The sequence below is a fragment of the Barbus barbus genome, assembly GCF_936440315.1.
Source record: "Barbus barbus genome assembly, chromosome: 29".
Lineage (NCBI taxonomy): Eukaryota > Metazoa > Chordata > Actinopteri > Cypriniformes > Cyprinidae > Barbus > Barbus barbus.
In genome coordinates this window covers 6,347,507-6,374,784 of record NC_136757.1, presented here as the reverse complement: position 1 = coordinate 6,374,784, position 27,278 = coordinate 6,347,507, and the positions used below count along the sequence as shown (strand labels likewise).

Here is a 27,278-nt window from a genome sequence, read left to right as displayed (position 1 = left end):
CGTCTATTATTGTTTTCTTTTTTCTTGCTGTTTCATCTCTCTCTCTCTCTGGTTGAACTCACAAGTTCATCAAACAACAGTGGTAAGTAAATCATTCCTCTATCACTGTGAGTAATGGCTTCTCCTTCTCTTGTTATTTGCACTTCATGTCACATGTACAGTTTATCTCTCCCTGTCGACGACGAGGGATTCACATGTGATAAATGCAGTGACATAGTTAGGCTGACAGGGAAGGTTTTAGAACTAGAGACACGCATCCAAACTTTAACTGAGGACAGTAAGAATGTGAAGGCTGTAGATAAGGCTTTGGATGCGACTAGCTCAACGAGTCATGTACATTGTTCGTTTCCGGTAGAGCCCATGCAGCAGGGCAACTGGGTGACAATGAGGCAGCATAGTCGCGGGTCAAACACCGCTCTTCCGTTCCGATCAGAACATCAAACAGGTTCTCCCCACTAGGGCTGAGCAATTAATTGCATTTGCTATAATATCTCGATATGAAAAATGTGATTTTTCAACCGCAGAGGCTACGATTACACTCTGTCATGTGACACGCGAGAGTAAAGAGGTGTGTTCGACTTGAAGATCGATCGGTGTATCATGGCATCAAAGTACGGTGAGAGAAAGCATAAGGAGACGCCCGCTCTCTTATAGCTCTCGCAGTATCTGATGACACACAGCGATCGGTCTAGCTGCGCTGCTTCAAGTCGAACACATCTAAGCAGTCTTCACAGGAAGTATCAAGTTGGCATGCTATGTTACCAAGTCCGCAGTTTGCAGTCTTACATATCATGCAGAATTGACGCGCTACATGTAAATGATATCCTTTGTTGTATTTTCCTGTCAAAATAACGGAGCTCCTTTGGAATTCTTCCGATTGTAAGAACTAACGGGTTTTCCGGTAGTGAGCGGGACTAATGCGAAAACGGCAATCTCATTGGTTGGCGCTCACCTATTATCCACCCTGTTTTGATTTCAGCGAATCAGTTTGAGCGAATGCAGACAACCCGATTAATATTCATTAACCCAGCAGCTCAATAATCCTTAGTGCATTTGATATTGTTCTTATTAGTAGTAGAATTCGTAGTAGTTCTATCTTATCAGTATTATTTGTAGTTTTTTCACCCTTTTTTATAGAAACACTAAATGACAGACAATATCTTAAGAACCACCACCAGACCTAAGTTCAGTCAACATGACAAATATGCATTCATACATGGTTATTCTAATTACTAAAGTTCTATCATCATTTAATGCTAAATTATCATAATATCATATAATGTTTGACTGACTGATGCTAAGTGAGATAAAAAAAAAAAAACTGTGCCATTTTCCAAACATAAGCATTATATATAAGTATATCAGATAATTAATATTAGTCTGGTGAGTAAACTAAAAACAATTATAAGCCAATGGAGATTATATTGCCAAGTAGAGGGTTGATAATATTTACAATAATCAATTGAATTTGATAGGTGTCTCTCACATTGTCCCACAGAAACGTTAAAATAGTGTAGATTAGTATAGTGTAGTGTAGAATAGTGACCATTTCATTCATTTAACATATTTAAAATTGCGGGCATTCAAGTTATTTGACATATTTGAACATTTTAAAAAAAAGTAACAGTAGTTAATTTCCCTGGTAATTAGTTTATTTTATAATGATGTAACTCAGTTACTGTTTGTGAGAAGTAACTAGTAATATAACTAATTACTTTTTTAAAGTAACGTGCCCAACACTGCATACTATACAATGACTTATTACTTGTCTTTGTTGAATAATACAGAATATAAAAAGCTTTAAAAAATAATTGCAATCGCAATATTGGTAAAAAAAATAAATAAATCACAATTAGATTATTTTCCAAAATCGTTCAGCCCTAGTAACAATCTAATTGATGATCAACAAATAAAAAATGTTTACAATACAGAGAAACAATTGATAAAACTTGGCTTACTGAATATCCCTTTCTACAAAAGCACTTTTTGTAAATTATTTGAGCAATGATCATAAACTAGATGTGCTCTGTTTGACAGAAACCTGGCTAAAACCAGATGAATACATTATTTTAAATGAGTGTACCCCCCAAGATTACTGCTATAAAAATGAGCCACGTCCAAAAGGTAAAGGGGGAGATGTTGCTACAATTTATAGCAATAATCTCAGTATTTCTCAGAGGGCAGGCTTTAAGTATAACTCGTTTGAAGTTATGGTGCTGCGTATAACATTATCTAGAGAAACAAATGTTAGTGATAAATTCCCTGTGATGTTTGTACTGGCTACTGTATACAGGCCACCAGGGCACCATACAGACTTTATTAAAGAATTTGCTGATTTTCTATCTGAGTTAGTACTCGCTGCAGATAAAGTCTTAATTGTTGGGGATTTTAATATCCATGTCAATAATGAAAAAGATGCATTAGGATCAGCATTCATAGACATTCTGAACTCTATTGGGGTTAGACAACACGTTTCAAGACCTACTCATTGTCGAAATCATACTCTAGATTCAATACTGTCACATGGAATTGATGTTCACAGTGGTATTGAAATTCTGCAGCAAAACGATGATATCTCAGATCATTATCTAGTCTTGTGCAAACTCCATATAGCTAAAACTGTAAATTCTACTCCTTGTTACAAGTATGGTAGAACCATCACTTGTACCACAAAAGACTGCTTTGTAAGTAATCTTCCTGATTTATCTAAATTCCTAAGCATATCCAACAGCGCAGAAAAACTTGATGATGTAACAAACTATGGACTCTCTCTTTTCTAGCACTTTAGATACAATTGCTCCTTTACGCTTAAGGAAGATCAAAGAAAACAGTCTGACTCCGTGGTATAATGAGCACACTCGCACCCTAAAGAGAGCAGCCCGGAAAATGGAGCTCAGCTGGAGGATAACAAAACTATAGGTATTTCGTATAGCTTGGCGGGAACGTACCCTATCCTACAGAAAAGCATTAAAAACTGCTAGATCTGATTACTTTTCGTCTCTTCTAGAAGAAAACAAACATAACATATTTATTCAATACAGTCAGATCCCCTGAGGAACAATTCCACTCATTCTCTACTATAGGAAAGGAAGAATTGTTAAACTTGTTAAATCATCTAAATCAACAACATGTATGTTAGACCCTATTCCATCTAAACTACTAAAAGAGCTGCTTCCAGAAGTCATAGATCCTCTTTTGGCTATTATTAATTCATCATTGCCATTAGGACATGTCCCCAAAACCTTCAAATTGGCTTTAATTAAGCCTCTCATAAAAAAAACACAACTTGACCCCAAAGATCTAGTTAATTACAGACCGATCTCAAATCTCCCTTTTCTGTCAAAGATACTAGAAAAGGTAGTATCCTCACAATTATATTCCTTCTTAAAGAAAAAGGGTATCTGTGAGGAATTCCAGTCAGGATTTAGACCGTATCATAGTACTGAGACTGCTCTCATTAGAGTTACAAATGACCTGCTTCTATCATCTGAGCGTGGTTGTATCTCATTATTAGTGCTACTGGATCTTAGTGCTGCGTTCGACACTATCGACCAAAACATTCTTTTAAATAGACTCGAACACTTTGTTGGCACTAGTGGAAGTGCCTTAGCATGGTTCAAATCGTATTTATCTGACCGCTATCAATTTCAGCTCTATATTTCTTCACGGCCCGGTGAAGCACACCAAATTGAGAAATTAACGGAATGCATAGTCGTTATAAAAACTGGATGACAATTAACTTCTTACTGCTAAATTCTGAAAAAACAGAGGTGTTAATTATCAGATCTAAAAACCCCACATGTAATAACCTGGAACACTATCTAACACTTGATGGCTGCTCTGTCATTTCTTCTTCATCAGTTTGGAACCTAGGTGTGCTGTTTGATAGCAATCTTTAATTTCAAAGCCAAGTTTCTAACATCTGTAAAACTGCCTTTTTCCATCTCAAAAACATATCTAAATTGCGACCTATGCTCTCAACGTCAAATGCAGAAATGCTAATTCATGCGTTTATGACCTCAAGGTTAGACTATTGTAATACTTTATTGGGTGGTCGTTCTGCACGCTTGATCAACAAACTACAGGTGGTCCAAAATGCAGCAGCTAGAGTTCTTACTAAAACCAGGAAGTATGACCATATTAGCCCGGTTCTGTCAACACTGCACTGGCTCCCTATCAAACATTGTATAGATTTTATACAATGTTTAACGCAGTACCTGAGCGAGCTCTTATCACATTATAGTCCTCCACGTCCGCTGTGTTTTCAAAACTCTGGCCATTTGATAATACCTAGAATATCAAAATCGACTCCGGGCGGCAGATCCTTTTCCTATTTACCACCCAAACTCTGGAACAATCTACCTAACACTGTTCGGGAGGCAGACACACTCTGTCAGTTTAAATCTAGATTAGAGACACATTTCTTTAAACTGGTTTACACATAACACACTAATGCACTTCTATTATTCAAATACGTTAAAGGATTGTTAGGCTGCATTAATTAGATCAACCGGAACCGGGAACACGCCCCATAACACACGATGTACTCTACATCGTAAGATGAATTAAATCTACGCTAATATTTGTCTGTTTCTTTCTTATTCTGTTTCTCAATCTGTGTCCGGATCAGATGGTGGATCGGCGCCGGGAGATGATGTCTCCCTGATCGTTGGCGGAGGCCGGGACACCTGGATGAGCCCCGGGGACATATCCTCAGTGAAGACCTCGACTTAAATACAATAAAAATAAAAATAAAAGAAAATAACTAAAAAATATTATAAAATACCTAACTACATAATACTATTATTGTTAGAAATTGCAACAATATAAAATAGAAATATAATAAATGTATACATTTAAAATTTTCATTAAAACAATAAGTAAACTATAAATAAACAATCTCCTGGCCAGAGGAGAACTGGCCCCCCACCAACTGAGCATGGTTTCTCCCAAGGTTTTTTTCTCCATTCTGTCACAGAGGGAGTTTTGGTTCCTTGCCGCTGTCACCTCTGGCTTGCTCGGTTGGGGACACTTAATTTCTAGTGATTATCGTCAATTTGATTTTGCAGATACTATTTAAACTAAACTGAGCTAGACAATGACATCTCTGAATTCAAAAATGAAATGCCTTAACTGAACATTGAGTGTTTAATCTTATTTCTATACATTACTGACACTCTATCCTCCAATTTGATACTGGTGCTTTGACACAATCTGTATTGTTGAAAGCGCTATATAAATAATGGTGACTTGACTTAAAAGCACGTGCAGTGGAACCGGTGTCAGCTTTCTGTCATTCAGCAAGAACTCTGTAGCCACGTACACACTGCAAGTTTCAGGAGTGACAACCGCATTTAAATGCGGGAGTGAGTCCCGTAAATTATCTTTCCATGTGTGTACGGAACGGCAGTCACTCCCGCATTTGTAACCATAGCAACATTCTGTCGTCTTGAGTGAGTAAAAGTTTAGCCGTTTGTTATGTGCCATTTTTTGACTAAAGGCGCTTTTTGTCCGTCGAATTTAACTAAACTACCGCTGATAGACGTGCTGTGTGTTGTTTATGCTCGGGAGGCTGCTTTAGAGAGCGCTGTCTTGCAATGTTGCCATGTCCTCACATTTAGAAGTGCTTTCAGGCATGTTGTTTGGTCTTAGCTCATAAAGATAGTCACTTTATGAAGTTCATAAAGTTTTCTGTCACGGATATGAGATATGATTTTGTGTGTGTTATAAAACAAAGCATTTGGGTTTTAGTTTTAGAGTTTTTTTGTGCTTGTCTTTGTTTGTTTGTTTGTTTTTTCTATGAAGATCTGGCAACACTCACTTTACCGCACGGTTCATGAGCGCAGCTAGCCCCGTGCTAAGTTAAGACTTCTTTCACTGTTTTCTTGCATCTCACATACAGACGAATACACTGATGCACGTTCAAAACAACAGTTGTCCAGTTCGGTTCTGTACACACTGCGTAGAATTTCTGTAAATGCGGTTGTCACAACCTGTATTTTTCGGGAGTTAATGCGGTTGTGGAATGCGGTTGTCACTCCTGTATTTTAGTGAATTATGTGTGTACAGTACGCGATTAAGGAGTAAAAGGTGAACTGACAACCAAATTTAACTGCAGTGTGTACGTGGCCTATATGTGTTAGTCTTATTTGGTGTTGTCTGTCCATTATCACTCCTTATTTCTTACGAGTGAAGACAAACATATGGAGAGGGCAGGCGGCATCTCAGGCTTTGTGTCCGTCTCTGCCCCCGCTACATTACGGGTGGGGATACACACAGTTTGTGTGTGTTGTCTGCTTGAGAGCAGAGCATGCAGAGTCAGCTCGCTTTGAGAGCGTTTGTCACTGCGTATGCTTTACTCTCAGAGAGCTCACTGAGGAGGGAGCTTTCACCAGCATTCCTCACGGTGCCGGCCCCGCTTTCGCCGAGGCGGCTGTGCTCGTGGGAATCACAGATGATTCAGGTGGGGGGAATGAAGATGGGCAAGCTCCTATTTTCTTCCTTTCCCACAAGATCCAGCACCCGCTCTCTGGGATCGGAAGCCCGCCCCACGGTTCGACGCTCTGCCTGTCTTCCTCCGAGGAGGTGGACGTGGAGGATGTCGATGAGCTTTCGTAAAGCAGTTTCACAAGCATATTGTTTGCACAAGCATATTGTGAATGAATATCATTATGAGCAGCATTTCTGGGGAGCGGAGCTTGCGCAGTCAGCTCTCGAGGAAAAAAGGGGGGCTGATTGTGCTTCTCCCCGCTGCAAACGTTCCGCTCCCGCCGGGCACGCTCCGGGGAGTGTGTCCGTGCCTGTGCCTTGCAGTTCTGGTCCCGCTGCTGCTGAGGCACGGTGGCGATTGAGATCGCGGGGATCGCGCATGGATGTGGCAGATGGGTTGGAGACGAGCTCGCCCCTTTCTGCACCTGAGCTCGGTTTGGAGTGGGCGCCTCCTGCCGAGCCGGCCAGAAGCCGTCTGGACGAGTGGTACCTCCAGTCGGATTGCGACCGAAAAGACACCCCGCGGAGACCCGGACCCTTTTTCCCCGAGGTGCACAACGAGATAAAAAAGTTGGGTTCATAATCCGGGATCCTCCCTCCTGTCTTCTGTGGACGGACCTGACCAAGGTGGGGTATGTCAGGCCAAGTTGCTAAAGTCTCAAGATGATGACGGCCCAGACCCTGAAGTGTTTAAAGAGCTCCGACGTAACACGGATCTGGCTCTCAGAGTGATGAAGGTGACAGCTTGAGCGATTGGCTGCAATATGGGGAATCTTGCGGTGCTAGATCGTCACCTGTGGCTTACTCTGACCAAGCTAAAGGACTCAGAGAAAACGGCCCTTCTGGACACTCCCGTGAATACCTCAGGTCTCTTCGGAGCGGTTCATTGAAGCGCAGAAGCAGTCGAAGGCCATTAGCCACTTCCTGCCAAAGCGCGCTTGCGCGAAACCTCCCGCGCGTTCCTGCTCCTCTTCAGCACAGCGAGCGGGAAGACCGCACGCCTCTTCTGCTGCTGTTCGGCATGAACATGAGCCGGCGGTGAGGTCAAGACAACAGTGGCTGAAGCGATCAGAGCTCGAAGGACCAGAGACCCCGCCCTGACAGAAATGGCAGGGCTCCGGCACCGGAATCAAAGCCGCGTTCCTGATGCTGTCTCCCAGAGGAGGAAAGCTGCACCCAGCGCCGAAGACGAGCCACTGAAGAAGTCCGCTCGCTCCGCTGTGGTTGCTCACCACGCCCCCCTGCCTGTTGCGTGTGGCGAGAGCAATTTTCATGTTTTGACTGTTCCACTATGCAGTGCAATAAAGTCAAAAAACATACAAAACTCACCTCAATATCAGGGCGATTTTCCTCCTCTCACTCCCCTCTCCCCCATCACTCACTCTCACACTCGTGTGGTATTAAACTCCCCACCGCCCAGCGGCGAGTTATCCCTCACGGTGTGCAGTCTGCCTTGACCGCCCTGTTTCAACGGTGTGTTAATGACCACTGTACGGGAGCGGAATGCCTCAGTTCTGCGAAAGGAAATGCACAATCTTCTCGCAAAGCGCGCTGTAGAGGCATTACCCCTCACAGACCGCGAGAGGGGTTTCTACAGTCTTTATTTTCTGGTGCCAAAGAAAGACGGTGGACTCCGCCCAATCTTGGACCTGAGACTGCTGAATTGCACGCTTTCAAAGCGCTCGTTCAAAATAATTACGCTGAGACAAATCCTCTCACATATCAGACCGGGAGGTTGGTTTATCTCCGTGGATTTAAAGGACGCTTATTTTCACATTCAGGTAACCCCCCACCACAGGTGCTTCCTGAGATTTGCATTCGAGGGGATAGCGTACCATTTCACGGTCCTGCCCTTCGGCTTATGTCTGGCCCCTCGTACATTTACGAAATGCATGGACGCTGCTCTCTCTCCTCTGAAGCAGACTGGACGACTGGCTAGTCTTAGCCCAATCAGAGAGCGCGCTGCTCAGCAACAAGCTCAGACTCCTCGCTCATATTCAGAGCTTAGGGCTGACTGTAAATATTCAAAAGAGCATGCTGGTACCGAGCCAGAACATCTCCTTTTTAGGAGTGGAGCTGAACTCAATCAATATGCGAGGGCGTCTGTCGGAGAAGCGCTCACAAAAACTGATCTGCTCTCTCGCAGTCTTCAAATTAGGGCGTTCTCCCCCGTTAAAATGCTTTCAGAGGACGTTCAGCCAGATGGCTGCTGCCTCGACAGTGTGCTATCTAGGGTGTGAACTCGCGACCACTGCTGCAGCTGGTGAGAGACCTCCTTCTGTGGGCAGATCGACACCTCCTCTCCATCCGGGCAGTACATGTCCCCGGACCCCTGAACAATGGAGCGGATTTACTGTCGAGGGGCGGGGTAATCCATGGGGAGTGGAGATTACACCCTCTGACAGTCAAAATTATTTGGAGTGTGTTCGGCAGGGCAGAGGTGGATCTCTTCGCATCAGGGGACAACACTCACTGCCCGTTGTTTTATTCACTGACACACTCTCCCCTGGGAGTGGATGCACTAGCTCACAGCTGGCCGAGAGTACACAAGTATGCATTTCCTCCAGTGAAACTTCTGCCTTGCGTGCTTTGCAAAGTCAGAGAGGAAAAGGAATCTGTTCTGTTAGTGGCACCGAAATGGCCCAATCAGCCGTGGTTCCCAGAACTGATGGAGATGCTGGTAGCCCCACTGTGGACTATCCCACTGAAGAGAGACCTCCTCTCTCAAGCACAAGGAACGATATGGCACCCAAATCCAGAGTCATGGAGCCTTCATATCTGGCCACTCAACGGAGCTTGCCAGTAACAGATGCACTTCCTGAGCGTGTGTTGAACACTATCTCTGAGACTAGGGCTCCTTCCACGAGGCGTCTTTATGTACATAAATGGAGAGTTTTTTCAAGGCGGTGCGTATCGTGGGTCGTGGGTTTCTGTCACTCTGGCAGATCAAAGCATCTTTTCATTTTTCTCCAATACGGCAGAAAAGAAAATTAAACAAAATGTGGATAATGTTAACTGTGACAAGATGATTGACAGGGCAATTTAAACAGTGACAAGATGCACGTAACTAAACAACAGAGCAGTCCATAAAAGACGCAGTTATGAAGAAGTTATAGATTAAGTATATAGTATATATAGTGGTTACACTTTATTGTGATAGTCCACTTTAGACATTATACAAACTATAAGTAACTTTGTAACTACATGTTAACTACATGTCAACTAATTCTCATTAATTTGCAACTACATGTCTACTAACTCTCAGAGTAGACTGTTAGGGTAGGTTTAGGGTTAGTAGAATAAGTTAACATGTACTTGCAAAGTTTATCATAGTCAGTATGTTGTATGTTGTAGACCCATCAAAATAAAGTGTTAGAAGATTTTAAACAGACAGTCTACTAATCTGATCTATATAAGATCTAACAAGAATCTATAAAACATGAACAGACTGAGAGCTGCATTTCCAACAACATAACTTTGCTGGTTTTGGGAAACATCCAGTCAGAACACAGTAGAGCTTGCAGCAGGCTAACTATGCTTTTTGGAAACATGCACTGAAAAAAGTGAAGATGATTTTAAAATTGTATACTTCTGGGGGTCCTGCACCAGCTGAACAACTGCCATTGACATTGGCCTAAATAGAAATGCTAACTGAAATGCTAGGAGGTATTGAAGACTAGCGGGTATTGAATAGTTATTAAAGGGGTCATATGATGCGATTTCATGTTTTCCTTTGTCTTTGGAGTGTTACAAGCTGTTTGTGCATATATAACATCTGTAAAGTTGCAAAGGTTAAAGTCTCAAACCCAAAAAGATATTATTAATAAAAGTTAAGACTCTACCACGCCTTCCTAAAACGACTCATTCAAACACGCCCCCCCATGTCTACATCACAGTGTAGGAAGATTTTCATAACACCGCCCAAACGTATACTCAATGAAAGAAGGCATAACTTTTATTCTCGCTGTAGTATTGTTGTTGCCGCTGCCATGTCATGGAGACGCTATGTTTCGTTGTGAAAACTATAGTACTTTGTTTGGCCTTCCAAATGAGTACACAATTAGAAATCAGAGGTTAAATTATATTTACAACACTGTTCCAAAACAGTACAACGCAAATATTAGAGTGTGTGCAGCGCATTTAACAGAGGACTGTTTCCTGAACTTGGGAAAGAGTAGCCTACAATGTGAACACTATGAATGGCTGTGATGTGAACATTATAAAGTGGGGCAATTCCAACGTCGCAAGGACAGTCTGTTGCTTCTGACTCACAGCCTGTAAGTATGTTTTGGTATTAAAAGAATTTGCTACTGACTATTCAAACGCGAGTTTTGTGCAGTGTAGAGTAGACATGGTGTTATGTTTACACGGCACAGTGCGGCACGGCATAATGCGTAAAAAGACCGTATGAGTCATTATAATCAGTAATTATGTCCTCACTGAATGCAACAAATGTCTAGTTTATAGTGGGTTTTATTGTTTTAGTTTCGTCGAGCCGGGACACGGCATTACAACATGGTAAGGAGCGTGACATTTCCGTCATGCTTGAGGTATTCAGCCAATCACAACGCACTGGATAGCTGGCCAATCAGAGCACACCTCGCTTCTCAGAACGATGAGCTTTGTAAAAATCGGCGTTTCAAAAAGGCGTAGCAACAATAATGTGCAGTATGTGGAAAATAATGTGTTTTTTGAACCTCGAACCATGTAAACACATTGCATTACACCAAATAATGATCTTTTTAGCAACATCATATGACCCCTTTAAATAATTATTTCCACCCAAAGTTGGATAAAATGTACAAATTAGCAGAGGTGGAAAGAGTACGAAAATATTTTACTCAAGCAAAAGTACCATTACATTAATGAAATTTTACTTAAGTACAAGTACCAGTCTAAAAATCTATTCAAGTAAAAGTAAAAAGTAGCTCATTTAAAATTTACTCCGAGTTAAAATTATGTAGTTACTTTTTAACAGTGGGAGGGATGCAAAAATTGGATAGGCCAAGGGTGTCAAACTCAGTTCCTGGAGAGCCACAGCCCTACACAGTATAGATATAACCCTAATTAAACACATCTGATCCAGCTAATCTACTCATTTAGACTTATTTGAAAACTACGTGGTATGTGTGTTGGAGCAGGGTTGGAACTAAACTCAGCAGGGCTGTGCCTCTCCAGGAGCTGAGTTTGAAACCCCTGGGATAGGCCTAATCTCAAACTACTTGTTTTTTAATTAAAGAAATCAGTTATTTAGAATAATAAGACATTTGGGCTGTTACAAGGCAAATTAAATTAGTATCAACAAAATTCAACATTGCAATGCAGAGGAAACACAGAAGCTTCATCTGAATGTATTAGATGTATTTACACACTGTTTAATGCAAGACATGAATGCATTTAACCTGCAGTTACAAATGAAGAAATAATGTTTTGATATATAATACATAAAATGTTGAATACTCATTTGAAATTATATATATAAAATAAAATAATAATAAAAAAAAAAAAAAAAAAATATATATATATATATATATATATATATATATATATATATATATATATATATATATATCAAAAGATACTTTAAATGTGAAATTAAAACCGTCAGTAGGTGTCACCAAGTCATTGCGACTGAACTGAATCATTTAAACAGTTGATTCATTCAGGAACGAAACACCGTCGTGTTGCTCAGAGACGCAAGACAGTGCTGTGGCTGTGTTTGGGATTATTTTTGTTGTCGAAATAGAGCAAAAACAGGAAATATTGTGTCTGTTAATTAAGTCTCTTAATTAACTTGTTTATTGAACTGTTGTAAAAAAAATCTATATGTTATCATGCTGATTTTTAGAGAAAAACGGCGCTCTTCGTGTGATTATTGATTTACTATATGAAATGACATAAATATACATTTTCTGCCCCTATACCTTCAATTTTGTGATCATTTTAAATGCATTTTTACAGACTGAAACACGTAATGAAAGAACGCACTCTAAATGCGCGCGCACTAGTGTAATCTAGACTTCACAGCACTCTGTAGGAGTATTTTGTTTGGTTTTTGGCTATATACTGATAATGTCTAATCACACATCGTTAAAACAACAATTACAATATTATTACAGACAATATCACACAACCTGCACCATTGTCTTTTTGGCTAATTTGTGCAAAACCTTTTTCTAAACTGCCAAAGCTTCATTTTAACCACCAATGCAATGATACAAGTATCTACTTGCTTGCGAAGGGTTGATGTCGAGATTTTATAGCTGATAGTTTGGTCTCCCTAGGCAAATACAGCTTACACAGCATGATAGAGAGCATAAACATGGCCAGGGGTTCACTTCATTTCCTTCGAGTTCAACTTTAGCAGAATATGACGGGGTTTGGTTTTCAGCTAGGTCTGCACCATTAACGCCTGTCTTGTCCGTCTGCATCTTTCTTGTGATTTTAGCGCCAGTTTGTTCTCCTGCCCATTATTTACTGCAGTAGTTTCCAGGGAGTGATTTTTTTTTTTTTTTTTTTTTTTTTACTCCATAATTTATGCGTTTTAAAATGTAGCGAAGTACAATACTTCAAACAAAATATACTTAAGTAAAAGTAAAATTACAGATTTTAAAAATTACTTTAAAAAGTACACAATTACAGTAATATGAGTAAATGTAATTCGTTACTTTCCACCTCTGCAAATTAGTAAAAATAGGTGAGGATAACATGTTATTACATTCAGTACATATGAATGAGTTTTAATAATGTATGGTTCAGTGAGTTTACCCATATGGATCTCTTTTCTTCCAGTTGGCAAGAACTGCATCAGCGTAGATGAGAATCGCAGGCAGACCCAGTCTCTGAGACACCTCACAGAATGGCACCGACAGACTACGTGGAAGCACCTAGATGTTCATGACGAACATAAATAGACAGTTCAGTTCTCTGCTTCAGTCGTATTAATGGTTTGGAATGCATATAAAATGATAATGGTACTTTTATTGTTTCTCTCTCGCCCTCCTGCCATACGTAACCCACAGTCATCATGCTCAAAGCCAGATGGGCCAAACGCAGCTCACGATGAGTCTGTAACAGATGAGTCTCCAACAGAGGCATCTGAGATGGGATACAGAATACAAAACAATCACAGGAACAATTATGATGGATTATTAACCAGTTTTAGACCCTGCATCCATTCTCATTATCATTCTGTTTTTTGTTTTGTTTTGTTTTTCCACTTGGTACCAAAATCACAAAAGATTATTAGATTAAAAGTCCGTCTGTGTTCAAATTATGTTGCTTTTAATAAAAATAAATAAATCATTTTAAATCAAGCATGGTGGCATATGACAAGGCAGAAAATATGGAATTTAACCCCTTTTGGACATTTTTGTCCTTTTCAGTTTTTTTTTTTTTTTCATTTTTGCCCTTGTTATTGCCAGCTGCATAAATTTTGGCACAGGTGCGTATTTTTATTGAAATTTTACCATTTCACCCCCATTTCCTTTAATAAATAAATATATTTTGCACTACATACAAAAAAATAGTTCCTCTCAAGACCTTAAGGACAAAAATGTCCCCATTGAATCCTATTAAAACTGCTATTTTTAATCACAGTGTCATTTAACTGTAAAATTATGCAATTTTTGTTAATAGGCTTTCGTTCTGTTGGCAAGGCTTCAAAATTATTTATTTTATTATTTTTTTTACCAGATGGTGCCATTTTTTCAGGTTTGGCCGATAAAGCAAATACTTGCTTTATTCCTGTTTTCTACTTCTGCATATTATAGAGCCAATTGGATAAATAATGCAGCTATAATTGTGTGGGTGTGTTGGTAGGGATGTCAGTGTCGTTTGTGTGTCATAAAAAAAAATTGTGTTTGTAATATTTGAGAGAAAATATTTGACTGCAAATCACAAATCCAACTCGTACTGAAAGCTCTTTTTTTGAGATATCAACCTCAAAGTTGAAACTGTTATGGAGCCGACGAGACGTGAGATGTGCAGATCCATTTGCAAGCTTTATTCCAAGACATGGTCAAACACACAGGCAGGGTCAAAACATCAGCAAATAGGTATAACACAGACTAGACAAAGAGTAATCCTAGGGCAAGCGTGGGTCTTTGATCGGCGAACAATATCCAGAGGGCTTGAGAAGAGGGGGTAGTCCAATAGCATGAGCAATACAAATGAGGTACGAACAGAGTCCGAACGGTGAGACAAGGGCTAATCCAAGATACACAGGCAGGAATCAGGAAACAAGGCAACACGAAATGACTAGACTAACTAGAACTGGAAACTAGACTCTGTAAAGCAGCTATCACTAGATGAGTGATAAACGCAGAACAATACTAGAGACTAAACAGAACCACAGAATGGCTCGGTAAGGCAGCTAACACTAGGAGAGTGCTAAACGCTAGGCTAGAACAATACTCAGCGATCTGAACAGGATCTGAGTGGGTGTTATGTAGTGTGTGCAATGGCTCTCAGATGAGCGTGTGATTAGTGCAGCGTGTGATTGATGACAGCTGTGTGATCAGTGCAATGGATGATGGGAAATGCACTCCAGGGTGATGTGCAACAATCTGCGTGGTGTGAAAGTCAATGTAATCGGAGGGCGACCTTTTGTGGTGGATGAACGGAAGTTCATAGACCGGATTCGTGACAGGAACAGCTTGTTCAGATGTATGGCTTTGATTTTCTAGCAGGTTTAGAGTCCAACATGTTCCATAAAATATATATTTTATATAAAATATTGTTCATAAAGCATTTTCATAAACTTAAACCTCTATAGTTTTCTAATCTTTTTTTTACTTCAACAATAATCTGCTATAGGTCTTTTTTAAAATTAGACCAAATTTAAGTCTTTGCTCCCAAGCTTCAAATTTTTATGACAGTTTTTTGACAGACATTTTTGTCCACTATAAGTGAAGTGAAGTGAAGTGAAGTGACATACTGCCAAGTATGGTGACCCATACTCGGAATTCGTGCTCTGCATTTAACCCATCCAACGTGCACACACACAGCAGTGAACACACACACATCGTGAACACACACCCGGAGCAGTGGGCAGCCATTTATGCTGCGGCGCCCGGGGAGCAGTTGGGGGTTCGGTGCCTTGCTCAAGGGCACCTCAGTCGTGGTATTGAGGGTGGAGAGAGCGCTGGACATTCACTCCCCCCACCTACAATCCCTGCCGGCCTGAGACTCGAACCCGCAACCTTTGGATTACGAGTCCGTCTCTCTAACCATTAGGCCACGACTTCCCACACGACTATGGACCTATGTGTAACTTTTGTATTGACGCACAAGGGTTAAGTAACAAAATAATAATACATTTTGATTTATAAAGCACCTTAAAGCAGCTGCTCAAAGCACAATAAAGAAAATAATCAAATAAAATACACTTCAACAACCAAATGCTAGTTTAAAAAAAAATGTCGAGTTGTGCTTTAAAAATATCATAGGTCTGAGCTTCCCTAAGTTCAGAAGGCCATCCAAGTTCAGAAGGCCATCCAATTTTGTATACATTACAGCTTGTTAAGTGTGGATTTGGAAACTTTCAAACATTATCGCCACACTATTTTCCTATTTTTCTGTTGGAAAGTTGCTTTGACACAATCTGTATTGTTAAAAGCGCTATATAAATAAAGGTGACTTGACTTGACTGTTGCCATTGTTGCTGATTTGCCTGCCAACATGATTCTAGGAAATGACTTGATTATCTTGAAAAGAACTGTTACAAACCCTATGGACTACTCTGTCAAAGACTCAGAACCAGACACTTTGCTGCACACAAAGATCTCGAGGAACCTAGTTGGAATTTACCAGAGGATATAGGCAGTATGCAAAACAATTATTTGTCTCTAAGCCCTTTGTTTAAAAAATCTGAAAATGTTGATAAATCTAAAACCGAGACAGAACACTTTGTGATTGACAATGGGGTTTTATATGCTCAATGTAAAGATGTGACACGTCTTGGACTGCCAAAGTTTTGTCAACCGATTGTTTTACAAATTGGTCATTTGGTTCCTTGGTCAGATCACCACAAAACATACACACGCATTGGTACACAATTATTTTGGCCCAGCATGTATACTGAATGATGTGCTCACATATTGTCAGACATGTCCCATTTCCTAGAAAACCAGTGATGTTCGTCAGAGCAGAGCTCCACTGTGGCCATTGCCAGTCATCACAGAGCCCTTCAAGCAGATTGCAATGGAAATAGAGGGGTCAATCGAGTGAAGCAAGACATGCAACCAGTATGTATTGGTAATCACTGACTATGCTACATGATACGCAGAGACTTTCCCCTTACTTTCCATAACAACACCCAAGCCCTTGTCCTGTTGTTTTCCAGGGTTGGAATACCAGACAAAATCCTGACTGATCAGGGCACAAACTTCACGTCACAGCTGATGAGGCAATTTTAACAGTAGCTGCGCATCAGAAGTATCCACACCAGTCCTTATCACCCCCAGACTGATGGTCTGATGGAGTGGTCTGATGAATTGATGGAGAGGTTCAACCAGATGCTAAAGTCGATGCTTCAGAATTGTGTTGCAGACACAGGACGTGACTGGGATTAGTGGCTTCCCTTTCTTTTGTTTGCATACAGAATAGCTCCCCATGCATCAACAGGGTTTTTGCCATTCGAGCTGTTGTATGGCATGTCCAGGGGCCCTAGGATATGCTGAAGAGAAGCTGGGAGCCAACTACAAAGCAGTCTGAGCGCAGCACCTTAAAAAGCGGCTAAACAAGTACCATGAAGAGGCCACCATCAAGGCCTCCAACAAGCCTAGAGGCTGTGTTACAACAAAAACTGCAGACAGCGTGAGTACCAACCAGGGAAGAAGGTGCTGTTTCTATTACCTACCTCTTCAAACAAACTACTAGCAAGATGGCAGGGGCCGTATATCATAACACTGGAGATGGGGCTAGTGACATATGAAGTGTACCACCCAGACAAATGCAAAGACAAACCAATATCATGTGAGCCTGTTGAAAGAGTGGAAAGAAAGATGTAAAAACACTCCAAAGACTGCGCTGATGGTACAACTGGTGAACTTAGTGGAAGACAAGCTGGCACAAGAGCAACAACTGAACGCATATATCGAATACCTGTCAAAACAAGACCAGACCCAACTGCTCCAACTCTTCCCCCAGTTCCCACAGTTACTCCACCAATGGCCTGGGCGGACTACTGTAACACCACATTCACCTGACTGACACCACCCTTTGCAGACAAAGACCTGAATACCTGAAAGTAGGGGTGTGCGATATGACGATTTTTGATCGTGGACGATAAAAATGTCTCCACGATCTGCTTTTGATGAAATATTGTAGTATCGTGCTACAGCGCACATTATATCAAATACAGTTCTGGCTCCTCCATCTCTATATACTGTACAACACGACATACAGCAGTAGAGTTACTCTGACAGGACACTGCACTTATTCGCGATCGCAAAAGTACATTATTTGCATACAAGCCTTGCTGGTTAAATGTTTAATTTGCGCGCTGGTCTGACGTGCACTTTTTCTGAGTGCATACACCTAAAGCACGCGCACTAAAAAGACTGTCTAACAGCGCCTGATTACTCAACTAGGTTATCTTTTGCGCTAATACTGTCAAAACACACAACGTTTACATACAGACTTAGTTGGTTATCTCTAAAATGAAAGTAAATAGTTAAGAGAGAAATGGATGCATGTCATTATGGGTGCAGGTCTTAAAGGGACAGGACACTAAACATGCTGTCAACTCATTAAAGGGATAGTTCACCCTAAAATTTAATTTCTGTCATTATTTACTCACTCACATGTTGTCCCAAACCTCTATTAATTTCTTGTGCTGAACCCAAAATAAGATATTTTGAAGAATGAGGGTAACCAAACAGTTGCTGGTCCACATTGCATTTGATATGAAAGAAAAATCCTATGGAAGTCACTGTGGACCAGCAACTGTTTGGTTTTCCACCTTCTTCAAAATAGCATTTATGTTCAGCAGAAGAAAGAAACTCATTCAGGTTTACATATACTACTTCTGCACTGAGATGGACGATGACATCACTGAATTCAATAATGAAATGCCTTTAACTGAAAATTGAGTGTTTAATCTTGTCATTTTACATTATAGACACACTATTTCCCTATTTTTATATTGTAAAGTTGCTTTGACACAATCTGTACTGTTAATAGCACTACATAAAAATAAAGGTGACTTGACTACCTTCCAGAACATTTTCACTTGGAATCATCTTCCCAGTCCTATCCGGAATGATGAATCCCTGACCATTTTTAAGCGACAGCTGAAAACTCATCTCTTTCATCATTTCAACATTTGACAGCATCCTAATTTATTGAAAAAAAAAAAACAACAACTTTTGACCAGACGTGCCATTTCTCGGGGACAGGTACTTAGATGTCATACAACGATCATTCTGTGCAGCGCAAAAAAACAACATCTGGTTATTTTAGGTGACGTTCGTGCACGAAGCGTTGGTATTAATTCCTAAACATATAGGGGACGTTACCGATTTTTTCTAGGATATTTCCATCGAAAATAAAATTTAACCACAGTGTCCTCGGCTCAGATGGGAGGAGATTATGGCGACTCCTATGTTTATTAGTGCATCCCAAAACACAACACTTGTAAAGCCTCTTTGGCACTGACATTGTATATATCTCCAGTAATGGACCGCACAATCACAATCACAAATGGGCGGGACTTTTTCCCCTCAGTGACGTGCACAGAGGGAGAATCTGAAACAGCTCGTTTTGATAGACTATTTATGATTTATTGGTTTTATAAAAAATTAGTTGGTGGATTTTTAACATTATAGGCAAACACCTTATAAAAGTGATTTTTGCATAATAGGTCCCATTTAACTGACATAAATCAGTACAACGCAGTCTTGGAGACATACAGAAACATCTTTCAGTCTCACATTTGCCTTGCTTGCAACTGCAATGGACTACCTGCAACACCCTTTCAGGGGCAAAATTTATAGTCATCCAGGTCACTGTCTCATTATAGCTGCTTGGTAGTTTGCCCTTTTACAGTGTTGGTACAGAGCAGGGGTAGGCAACATCGGTCCTGGAGTGCCGATGTCCTGCAGAGTTTAGCTCTAAAAAGACAGAAAAAACAAACTCACCTGCCTGTAGCCTTAGTAATCCTGAAGTCACTGATTAGCTTGTTCAAGTGTGTTTGATGTGGGTTGGAGCTAAACTCTGCAGGACAGCGGCACTCCAGGGCCGACGTTGCCTATCCCTGGTACAGGGCATCACTTGTGGGGGGCATGGATGATGATGCCATGCAGCATGAAGCACGGAGCAAGGCTTTGTATCTTGCATCATTCACAGTTTCAGCAGATGACTGGCCATAGCGGTTGCTCACATATTTGCAAATTATTTCAAAGTTCAACTGGTTCAGAGTAAAACTGCTACCCAGAATTGTAAATGCAGTCAGTTAATCCTTTCTTTTGCCTTGGCCATAAAAGGCGCTTGTAGGGTTACAACCTGAGAAGGTATGGATCACTGTGAAAGTTAAAATACATGATGTAACATTAAAAACTGAAAAGATATGTTAAATGCCATAATTATTTCTAAATGGCTTATATTTTAAATATAGCCTAAGTAGCAAATCAAAATCAATTGACCAAGCAATTTAAGAAGCTTTTTTTATTATTATTATTCTAAAGAAAGAATATATATTGGTTATGAACTATTTCTATTATCTTTTACTTTCATGAACCACTACACATTTTATAATGCTTGATTACTGTGCCAAGAGTTGTACAGTCAAGACTGTGTTTACAGACAAACCAACAATATACAGACTATGAAGATGGTCAATGCTTTACTTTTGAAATGTGCAATAATGTGAGCAAAATAATATTTATTATTTGATAATGCAATATACTGTTCTTCTGAGGCCCCAGTAACTGTTGCAGCAGACCAGGAGAGCTACCATCCTGCAGAGTTCCAACCCACCTGTCTACTTTTATCAAGTAGCCCTGAACACCTTGATTAGCTACTTCAGGTGTGTTTGATTGGGGTATGAGCTGAAATCTGCATGACGTTTGCTCAGGGTTTGAGACCCCTGCACTAAACTGTCAAGAGCCTGGTTTACGGTCTGTAAAAGGACTTAAACTAAACTGACCTGGATGATGATGAATGCCTTAAACTGAAAATTTAGTTTTTACTATTGTCCTTTTGCTTTATTAATGCTCTATTTTCCTATTTAATACTGTAAAGCTGCTTTGACACAATCTGTATTGTTAAAAGCACTATATAAATAAAGGTGACGTGGTATCGCACCTCTTTATGCACAATAATGCTATTGTCTTCTTTCATCTCAGCCTATCACTTTCAGCATCTGGCCTGTAAATAAATAATAATAAAAAAAAACTATAATTAAATTAATTTGTAGATAATTACCATTAAATAAGAACTGTGTTTGCAGTTAAAAAATACTGAGTCTTCTGGCTGTAGCTGTATGCAAAACATTAACATGCAAATTTGACTCTGACTGTACAATAAATATTAAATAAATAATCTAATTGAAAGTTAGCTATGGTAACTTACCCAGCATATGGCATAACAGTAAAAATGTCTGTGCACTTTGTTTTTAAATACCTGCTGACACCGTTTCTGCCTGTGAAAGATGGTCCTTCTTGTGTTTGCCTGACAATGTAATGTACTTGTCCATTTTCTTAAAATTTATGCAAAAAGCAGAGACACTGTTTGTATGTTTCTGCCATTTTCTGATGCATCATACAAGACATGTCACTGGTTGACGCTGTTTCTGAATGTATCCACCGTGTGCGTGTAAAATAATTTTTTCTTTGTTAATGGACGCGAGATGCTTATAGCATTGTTTATAATAAATTTTACATAGTTTTGAAGGAGATCTGGCTGTAAGTTCCTCTTCAAGGGCACAGACATCTTGGGCTCATGTTTACTTCGTTCCGAAAAGCAGCTACCTTATTGGTCCAGCAGGAGGCACGTGACGCGTGTAAAACTATCGGACGTATTTGAAAGATTCTATGCCGCAAACTTTATAATATATATAAATATTTCACATACTTTTGAAAATCCAGCGTTTATTTGATCCTGATAAGTGCTCGTCGTCACAGTTGTACAAAAGACGTCTTTCTTCCTTCGTGAGGGGGTTTGGCGTCACGGCCTCTTTGTTTCCAGGCGGAACGTTAAAGAACATGACACACACATCTCCTGGAAATCCTGTATAATTCAACCAATTCGACTTCGAAGCTCCTGAAGTGTTTCCATTTTTGTGTGCCATATGCATCAGGCGTTCAGCCAGCGGTCCGTGGGCGTGACGTCTGAGGCTGAGACTACGTGACACAAAGCCTCATCACTCACAATCAAAATACGATTACACGGGGAAATAACTATTGACAATTTTAAACTCTAATAAAAAATAAACTGCTGGATTGCACATGGAACTTTTATTTTCTCCCTCACAACCAATAGATCTTCTTTTTTTTAAATTTAGTTCCACATGTATGGGAATGGGATTAAACGAAAAAAACGGCTTCACCTTATGGCCTATGGATTCAAACTAACTAACGCTGTTGGAAGTGTGGAAGGTCACATTTATCTGCATCGTGCAACCTGAAGAAACTGTGCAACAAGTGTAAAGGGAAACATTTGCTGACAATCCATGACATCAATTAAAAATCTGTCAAAGGTACTTCCCCAGTATCAAGTTCCACTGCTGAAACCTTATACCTGGAAAAACATGGAACAGATAGGCGGGTCCTGCTGAAGGTAATCAGAGTTCTGCTGAGATATAATAACCGTACATTATAAATTTATTCTATCCTATACGATGGATATGAACACACAATTTTGTTATTTGCTGCAGCCCAGATTCTGAATCTGAAAGTTGAAGAGGAGCAGCTATCTATTAGAACCATCCATGAGAAAGTGTCATGACTGCAATGCTCAAAGGTTTCATTCAGCATCTCTCCAGTGGCACAACCACATAAGACATACCATATCCAAGCCTTTACAGCTGACCACCTGAGATTAGCTCATCCTATCCTATGGAGCCCCTTGTAAATAAGTACAAACACCTGAAGGGCCTTCCTATCCAGTCCATCCACACCTGCTGATTGGTGCCGATCCGCCTAATCTAAGATTTTTGCTGACAGCACTCTGAAAGACGACTCAGAGTTACACAAGTCAAAGTTTTGAGCCCTAAATGTATTGACCTCCAACGCAGAAATTCCTGATACTAGACAGTTTACAACTTACAGAGGAAGCTACTGCATGATGTTTTAATGGTGTGGCAAGTGGAGAGCCACTAATAGCTGAAGATTTCTTAAAAGCAGAAATACTTCAGTGGCGAGCATCACAGCTGCATAGTTTCTTTGATGACTTTCAGTGCCTAAAACAAGGTAAACCTCTTCGTTCTAACAGTAAACTGCTCACCTTTCCAGAGCTGGAAAAAATAGATGTTATTTGAGTAGGTGGAAGATTTCGAGGAGCACTCAACATAGCAACTAAGCACCCAATTGTCCTTGACCCCAGTCATGCCCTTAATAAGCTTATCATTCAAGATTATGATAAATTCTGGCTGAGATCCGAAGGAAGTTTTGGATTCTGCGTAGCAAAGAGGCCATCCGCAATCACCGATTTTGATGCACTAACTGTCAGAGATGGAGAGCCAACCTAGAAATCGACTTGCCTGTAGCTTGACTACTGTTATTTAAGACAGCATTTTACTCCACAGGGATGTATTGCTTCGGGCCCTTCTCAGTAAAGATTGGATGAAGAGTGGAGAAGAGATGGTGAATAATGTGGAACTGTTTGACAACCAGATGTGTCTACCTAGACATACTAGCAAGTGTTGACACTCATTCCTTCATCATGGCATTTAGGAGATTTGCGGCACACAGAGGAACACCCTTTGAACTTTGGTCTAATCAAGGGACTAATTTTAAAGGGGGGGGAGAAAAAAATGCATTAAGCCTTGAAAAGTATGTCACCTGAGTTAAAGCAACAGTTAGCGAAGGAGAATGTTCACTTCCATTTCAATCCACCGAAGGAGCGTGGAAATGTGAGATGCGACCTGTTAAATCAGCTCTGTATGCTTCTGATTTTGCTCAGTCGGTTACAGATGAGGTCCTCATGACAGTGTTAACTGAGATAATACTGATCTACAAGCTTCTTGGATACCAATCCTCTGAGGTCTCAGATATTGATCCTGTTACTCTGAATCACCTTCTCATTGGGCAGCTTGATAGCTCTCTCCCACAGGTTGTATACCCTCAAAGTGAAATGATCAGTAGGAAATGATGGTGCCACAGTCAGATCCTTACTGACTTATTCTGGTATGAGTTCATCAAGTACAACCTTCCAAATCTGCAGACTCGTACTAAATGGCAGAAGGATGTAGAGGACTTTGCTGTTGGGGGTAAACCCCCAATTGCCAAGAGTTATGTCGTTGATCAAAAAGGTCACTAATGTCATGCCAAGTTCAGATGAACATATCAGAACTGCAGAAGTGCTATGACGAGTAGGCAGCACACCCTCACTCAAGTTCATTGAAAGTATTGCATCAGGTATACACTATATTGCCAAAAGTATTGGGTCACCCCCTTCTAATGAACAGGTTTGACTACTTTAGTAATTTCCATGAGAACAAACCTTAATGTTTAAGCATTTCAAGAGTTCGCCCTTGCGTATAATGAACAGAGTCAAGGTTTATGCGTATTTGGCGTGCTGTCCGGGGAGAGGGCTCCGAGCTCGGCATTTAGCCCGGACCCAGAGCGCTCCCCCTGTGCTCCTCCCCACGCTGGGGTAGGAGCGGGCTGATGGTGAGGAGTTGGGGTGGAGGAGGGATTCTAAAACTGTAGAGAGAATGAAGGTAAGATGGCTTGGTCTATTTATAGAAGTTCGCTCTCGGCTGATAGGATAGACTGTGTGATTGCTGATGGTGAATTGGCCGTGTTAATTATCTGCGCGTGCTCCTCAAGAAATTTGTTAATAAAACATCACTTCACGAGTTCGCCCTTGCGTATAATGAACAGAGTCAAGGTTTATGCGTATTTGGCGTGCTGTCCGGGGAGAGGGCTCCGAGCTCGGTAAATTACTCCTGAACCCGGGGCACTCCCCCTGTCCGGGGAGAGGGGTCCGAGCTCGGCATTTAGCCCGGACCCAGAGCGCTCCCCCCAAAGATGCGATTAGCGTGGGACAGCAGCCGGAGTGGGGCGTTGATAACCCCCCGAAATTTGCAAGGCTTAAGGATGGAGGGGCGCTGGACGTCGCTTGGAGTGGAGTTGTTGCGGTGGTATCTGGAAAGAGAGTGAGGCTTCTGTGGAAGCGGCTCTGCTGCAGCATCTGGAAAGAGAAAGCATCTGAAAGAGAATGTGGCTTCTGCGGAAGCGGGCACTACTGTGGCATCTGAAAGAGAATGTGGCTTCTGCGGAAGCGGGCACTGCTGTGGGATCTGAAAGAGAATGTGGTTTTTGCGGAAAGAGGCACTGCTGCGTCGGTATCGAATGGATAGGCCACTGCTTGCAGCATTTTGAAAGAGAATGTGGATTCTGCGGAAGCGCCACTGCTGCGGCATCTGAAAAGAGAATGTGGCTTCTGCGGAAGCGGGCACTGCTGCGGCATCTGAAAAGAGAATGTGGCTTCTGTGGAAACGGGCACTGCTGCGGCGTCTGAAAAGGAATGTGGCTTCTGCGGAAGCAGGCACTGCTGCGGCGTCTGAAAAGAGAATGTGGCTTCTGCGGAAGCAGGCCCTGCTGCGGCGGTATCGAATGAGCAGGGTGCTGCTGCGGCATCTGAAAAGGAATGTGGCTTCTGCGGAAGCGCCACTGCTGCGGCATCTGAAAGAGAATGCGGCTTCCGTGGAAGCGGGCACTGCTGTGGCATCTGAAAGAAAATGTGGCTTCCGCGGAAGCGGGCACTGCTGCAGCATTTTGAAAGAGAATGTGGCTTCTGCGGAAGCGGGCACTGCTGTGGCATCTGAAAGAGAATGTGACTTCTGCGGAAGCGCCACTGCTGCGGCATCTGAAAAGAGAATGTGGCTTCTGCGGAAGCGGGCACTGCTGTGGCATCTGAAAGAGAATGTGGCTTCCACGGAAGCGGGCACTGCTGTGGCATCTGAAAGAGAATGTGGCTTCTGCGGAAGCGCCACTGCTGCGGCATCTGAAAAGAGAATGTGGCTTCTGCGGAAGCGGGCACTGCTGCGGCATCCGAAAAGGAGTGTGGCTTCTGCGGAAGTGGGCACTGCTGCGGCATCTGAAAAGAGAATGTGGCTTCTGCGGAAGCAGGCCCTGCTGCGGCGGTATCGAATGAGCAGGGTGCTGCTGCGGCATCTGAAAAGGAATGTGGCTTCTGCGGAAGCGCCACTGCTGCGGCATCTGAAAGAGAATATGGCTTCTGCGGAAGCGAGCACTGCTGTGGCATCTGAAAGAGAATGTGGCTTCCGCGGAAGCGAGCACTGCTGTGGCATCTGAAAGAGAATGTGGCTTCTGCGGAAGCGCCACTGCTGCGGCATCTGAAAAGAGAATGTGGCTTCTGCGGAAACGGGCACTGCTGCGGCGTCTGAAAAGGAATGTGGCTTCTGCGGAAGCAGGCACTGCTGCGGCGGTATCGAATGAGCAGGGCGCTGCTGCGGCATCTGAAAAGAGAGTGTGGCTTCTGCGGAAACGGGCACTGCTGTGGCGTCTGAAAAGGAATGTGGCTTCTGCGGAAGCAGGCACTGCTGCGGCGTCTGGAAAGAGAATGTGGCTTCTGCGGAAGCAGGCACTGCTGCGGCGGTATCGAATGAGCAGGGCACTGCTGCGGCATCTGAAAAGAGAGTGTGGCTTCTGCGGAAACTGGCACTGCTGCGGCATCTGAAAAGAGAATGTGGCTTCTGCGGAAACGGGCACTGCTGCGGCGTCTGAAAAGGAATGTGGCTTCTGCGGAAGCAGGCACTGCTGCGGCGGTATCGAATGAGCAGGGTGCTGCTGCGGCATCTGAAAAGAGAATGTGGCTTGAGCGGGGCACTGCAGCGGTAGTACCAAATTTCACTAACCTGGTCAGAGTTAGATGGCTTCCTTTGTGGAAATTATTGGTCCTGATATCGCTCTTGAAGGCGTCCGATGACCATTGACCGAGAGCTTGGATCAGCGGTTGGATATGAATGGATGGTACTGGGTGAACCTGCTTGGAGAAAGGAACTTAGTAACGTGCCGAGGAGAAGTTTTGAAGGATGTGTTATAGGGATACGAGTCGGCGATGGGTCCGCCTCTGGAGCCAGCACTTAGAATTTCTGTGAAAAGCTGAGACTTGATGGTTCTGAGACTTGATGGTATTGGCATACGGTGTGGTTCTGGAGCTGCAACATTCAGTGGGGTAGGTAGTGGGACTGCAGTGAGTGACTGAAGTGTACTGGGGTTTAGATTGGAGAGAAGGGTTAAAAAGAAGATAGAGAGGGGCCAAAACCATTTGTGGAGGCAGCCTCGCGCACGGATTAGCCTTTGGTGCTTAGGGAAGCATGTAGGAAGAGGTAGAAGGAAATGAGGGAGAAGGCCAATAAGCTTGCATTGCTGGCTGATGATGCCCTACTTGGATGTCTGTAGCAGGGGCTGCTGGCCATTGATGGGGAAAAGGAGTAGCGAAAGGATAAGTGTAAGGTGGCTAAGCTTGAGTGGCTAGCGGAGGCAGCCTCACGCTAGCGTCTGCCGCCAGAGGTAGAAGGAAGGGAATGCGAAGGATGGGAGTTTGGGAAGCTAAGCCAGCAGCATTGCATGTGGCGCTGTAGCTGAAGGCGCCGC

The 27,278-nt window shown here is 42.1% G+C and overlaps 1 protein-coding gene across 1 annotated transcript in view; it reads right to left on the bottom strand.

Moving 5' to 3' along the window:
• LOC306849602 (indoleamine 2,3-dioxygenase 2-like) overlaps positions 1-27,278 on the bottom strand; it is a 74,506-nt gene that overhangs the window by 17,887 nt on the left and 29,341 nt on the right. The window contains exons 3-4 of the mRNA XM_079384763.1: positions 13,468-13,587; positions 13,258-13,376 (exon numbers count right to left, since the gene is read on the bottom strand). Of these exons, the coding sequence (XP_079240889.1) occupies positions 13,258-13,376; positions 13,468-13,587 (239 nt within the window). The remainder of the gene's footprint in view (positions 1-13,257; positions 13,377-13,467; positions 13,588-27,278) is intronic.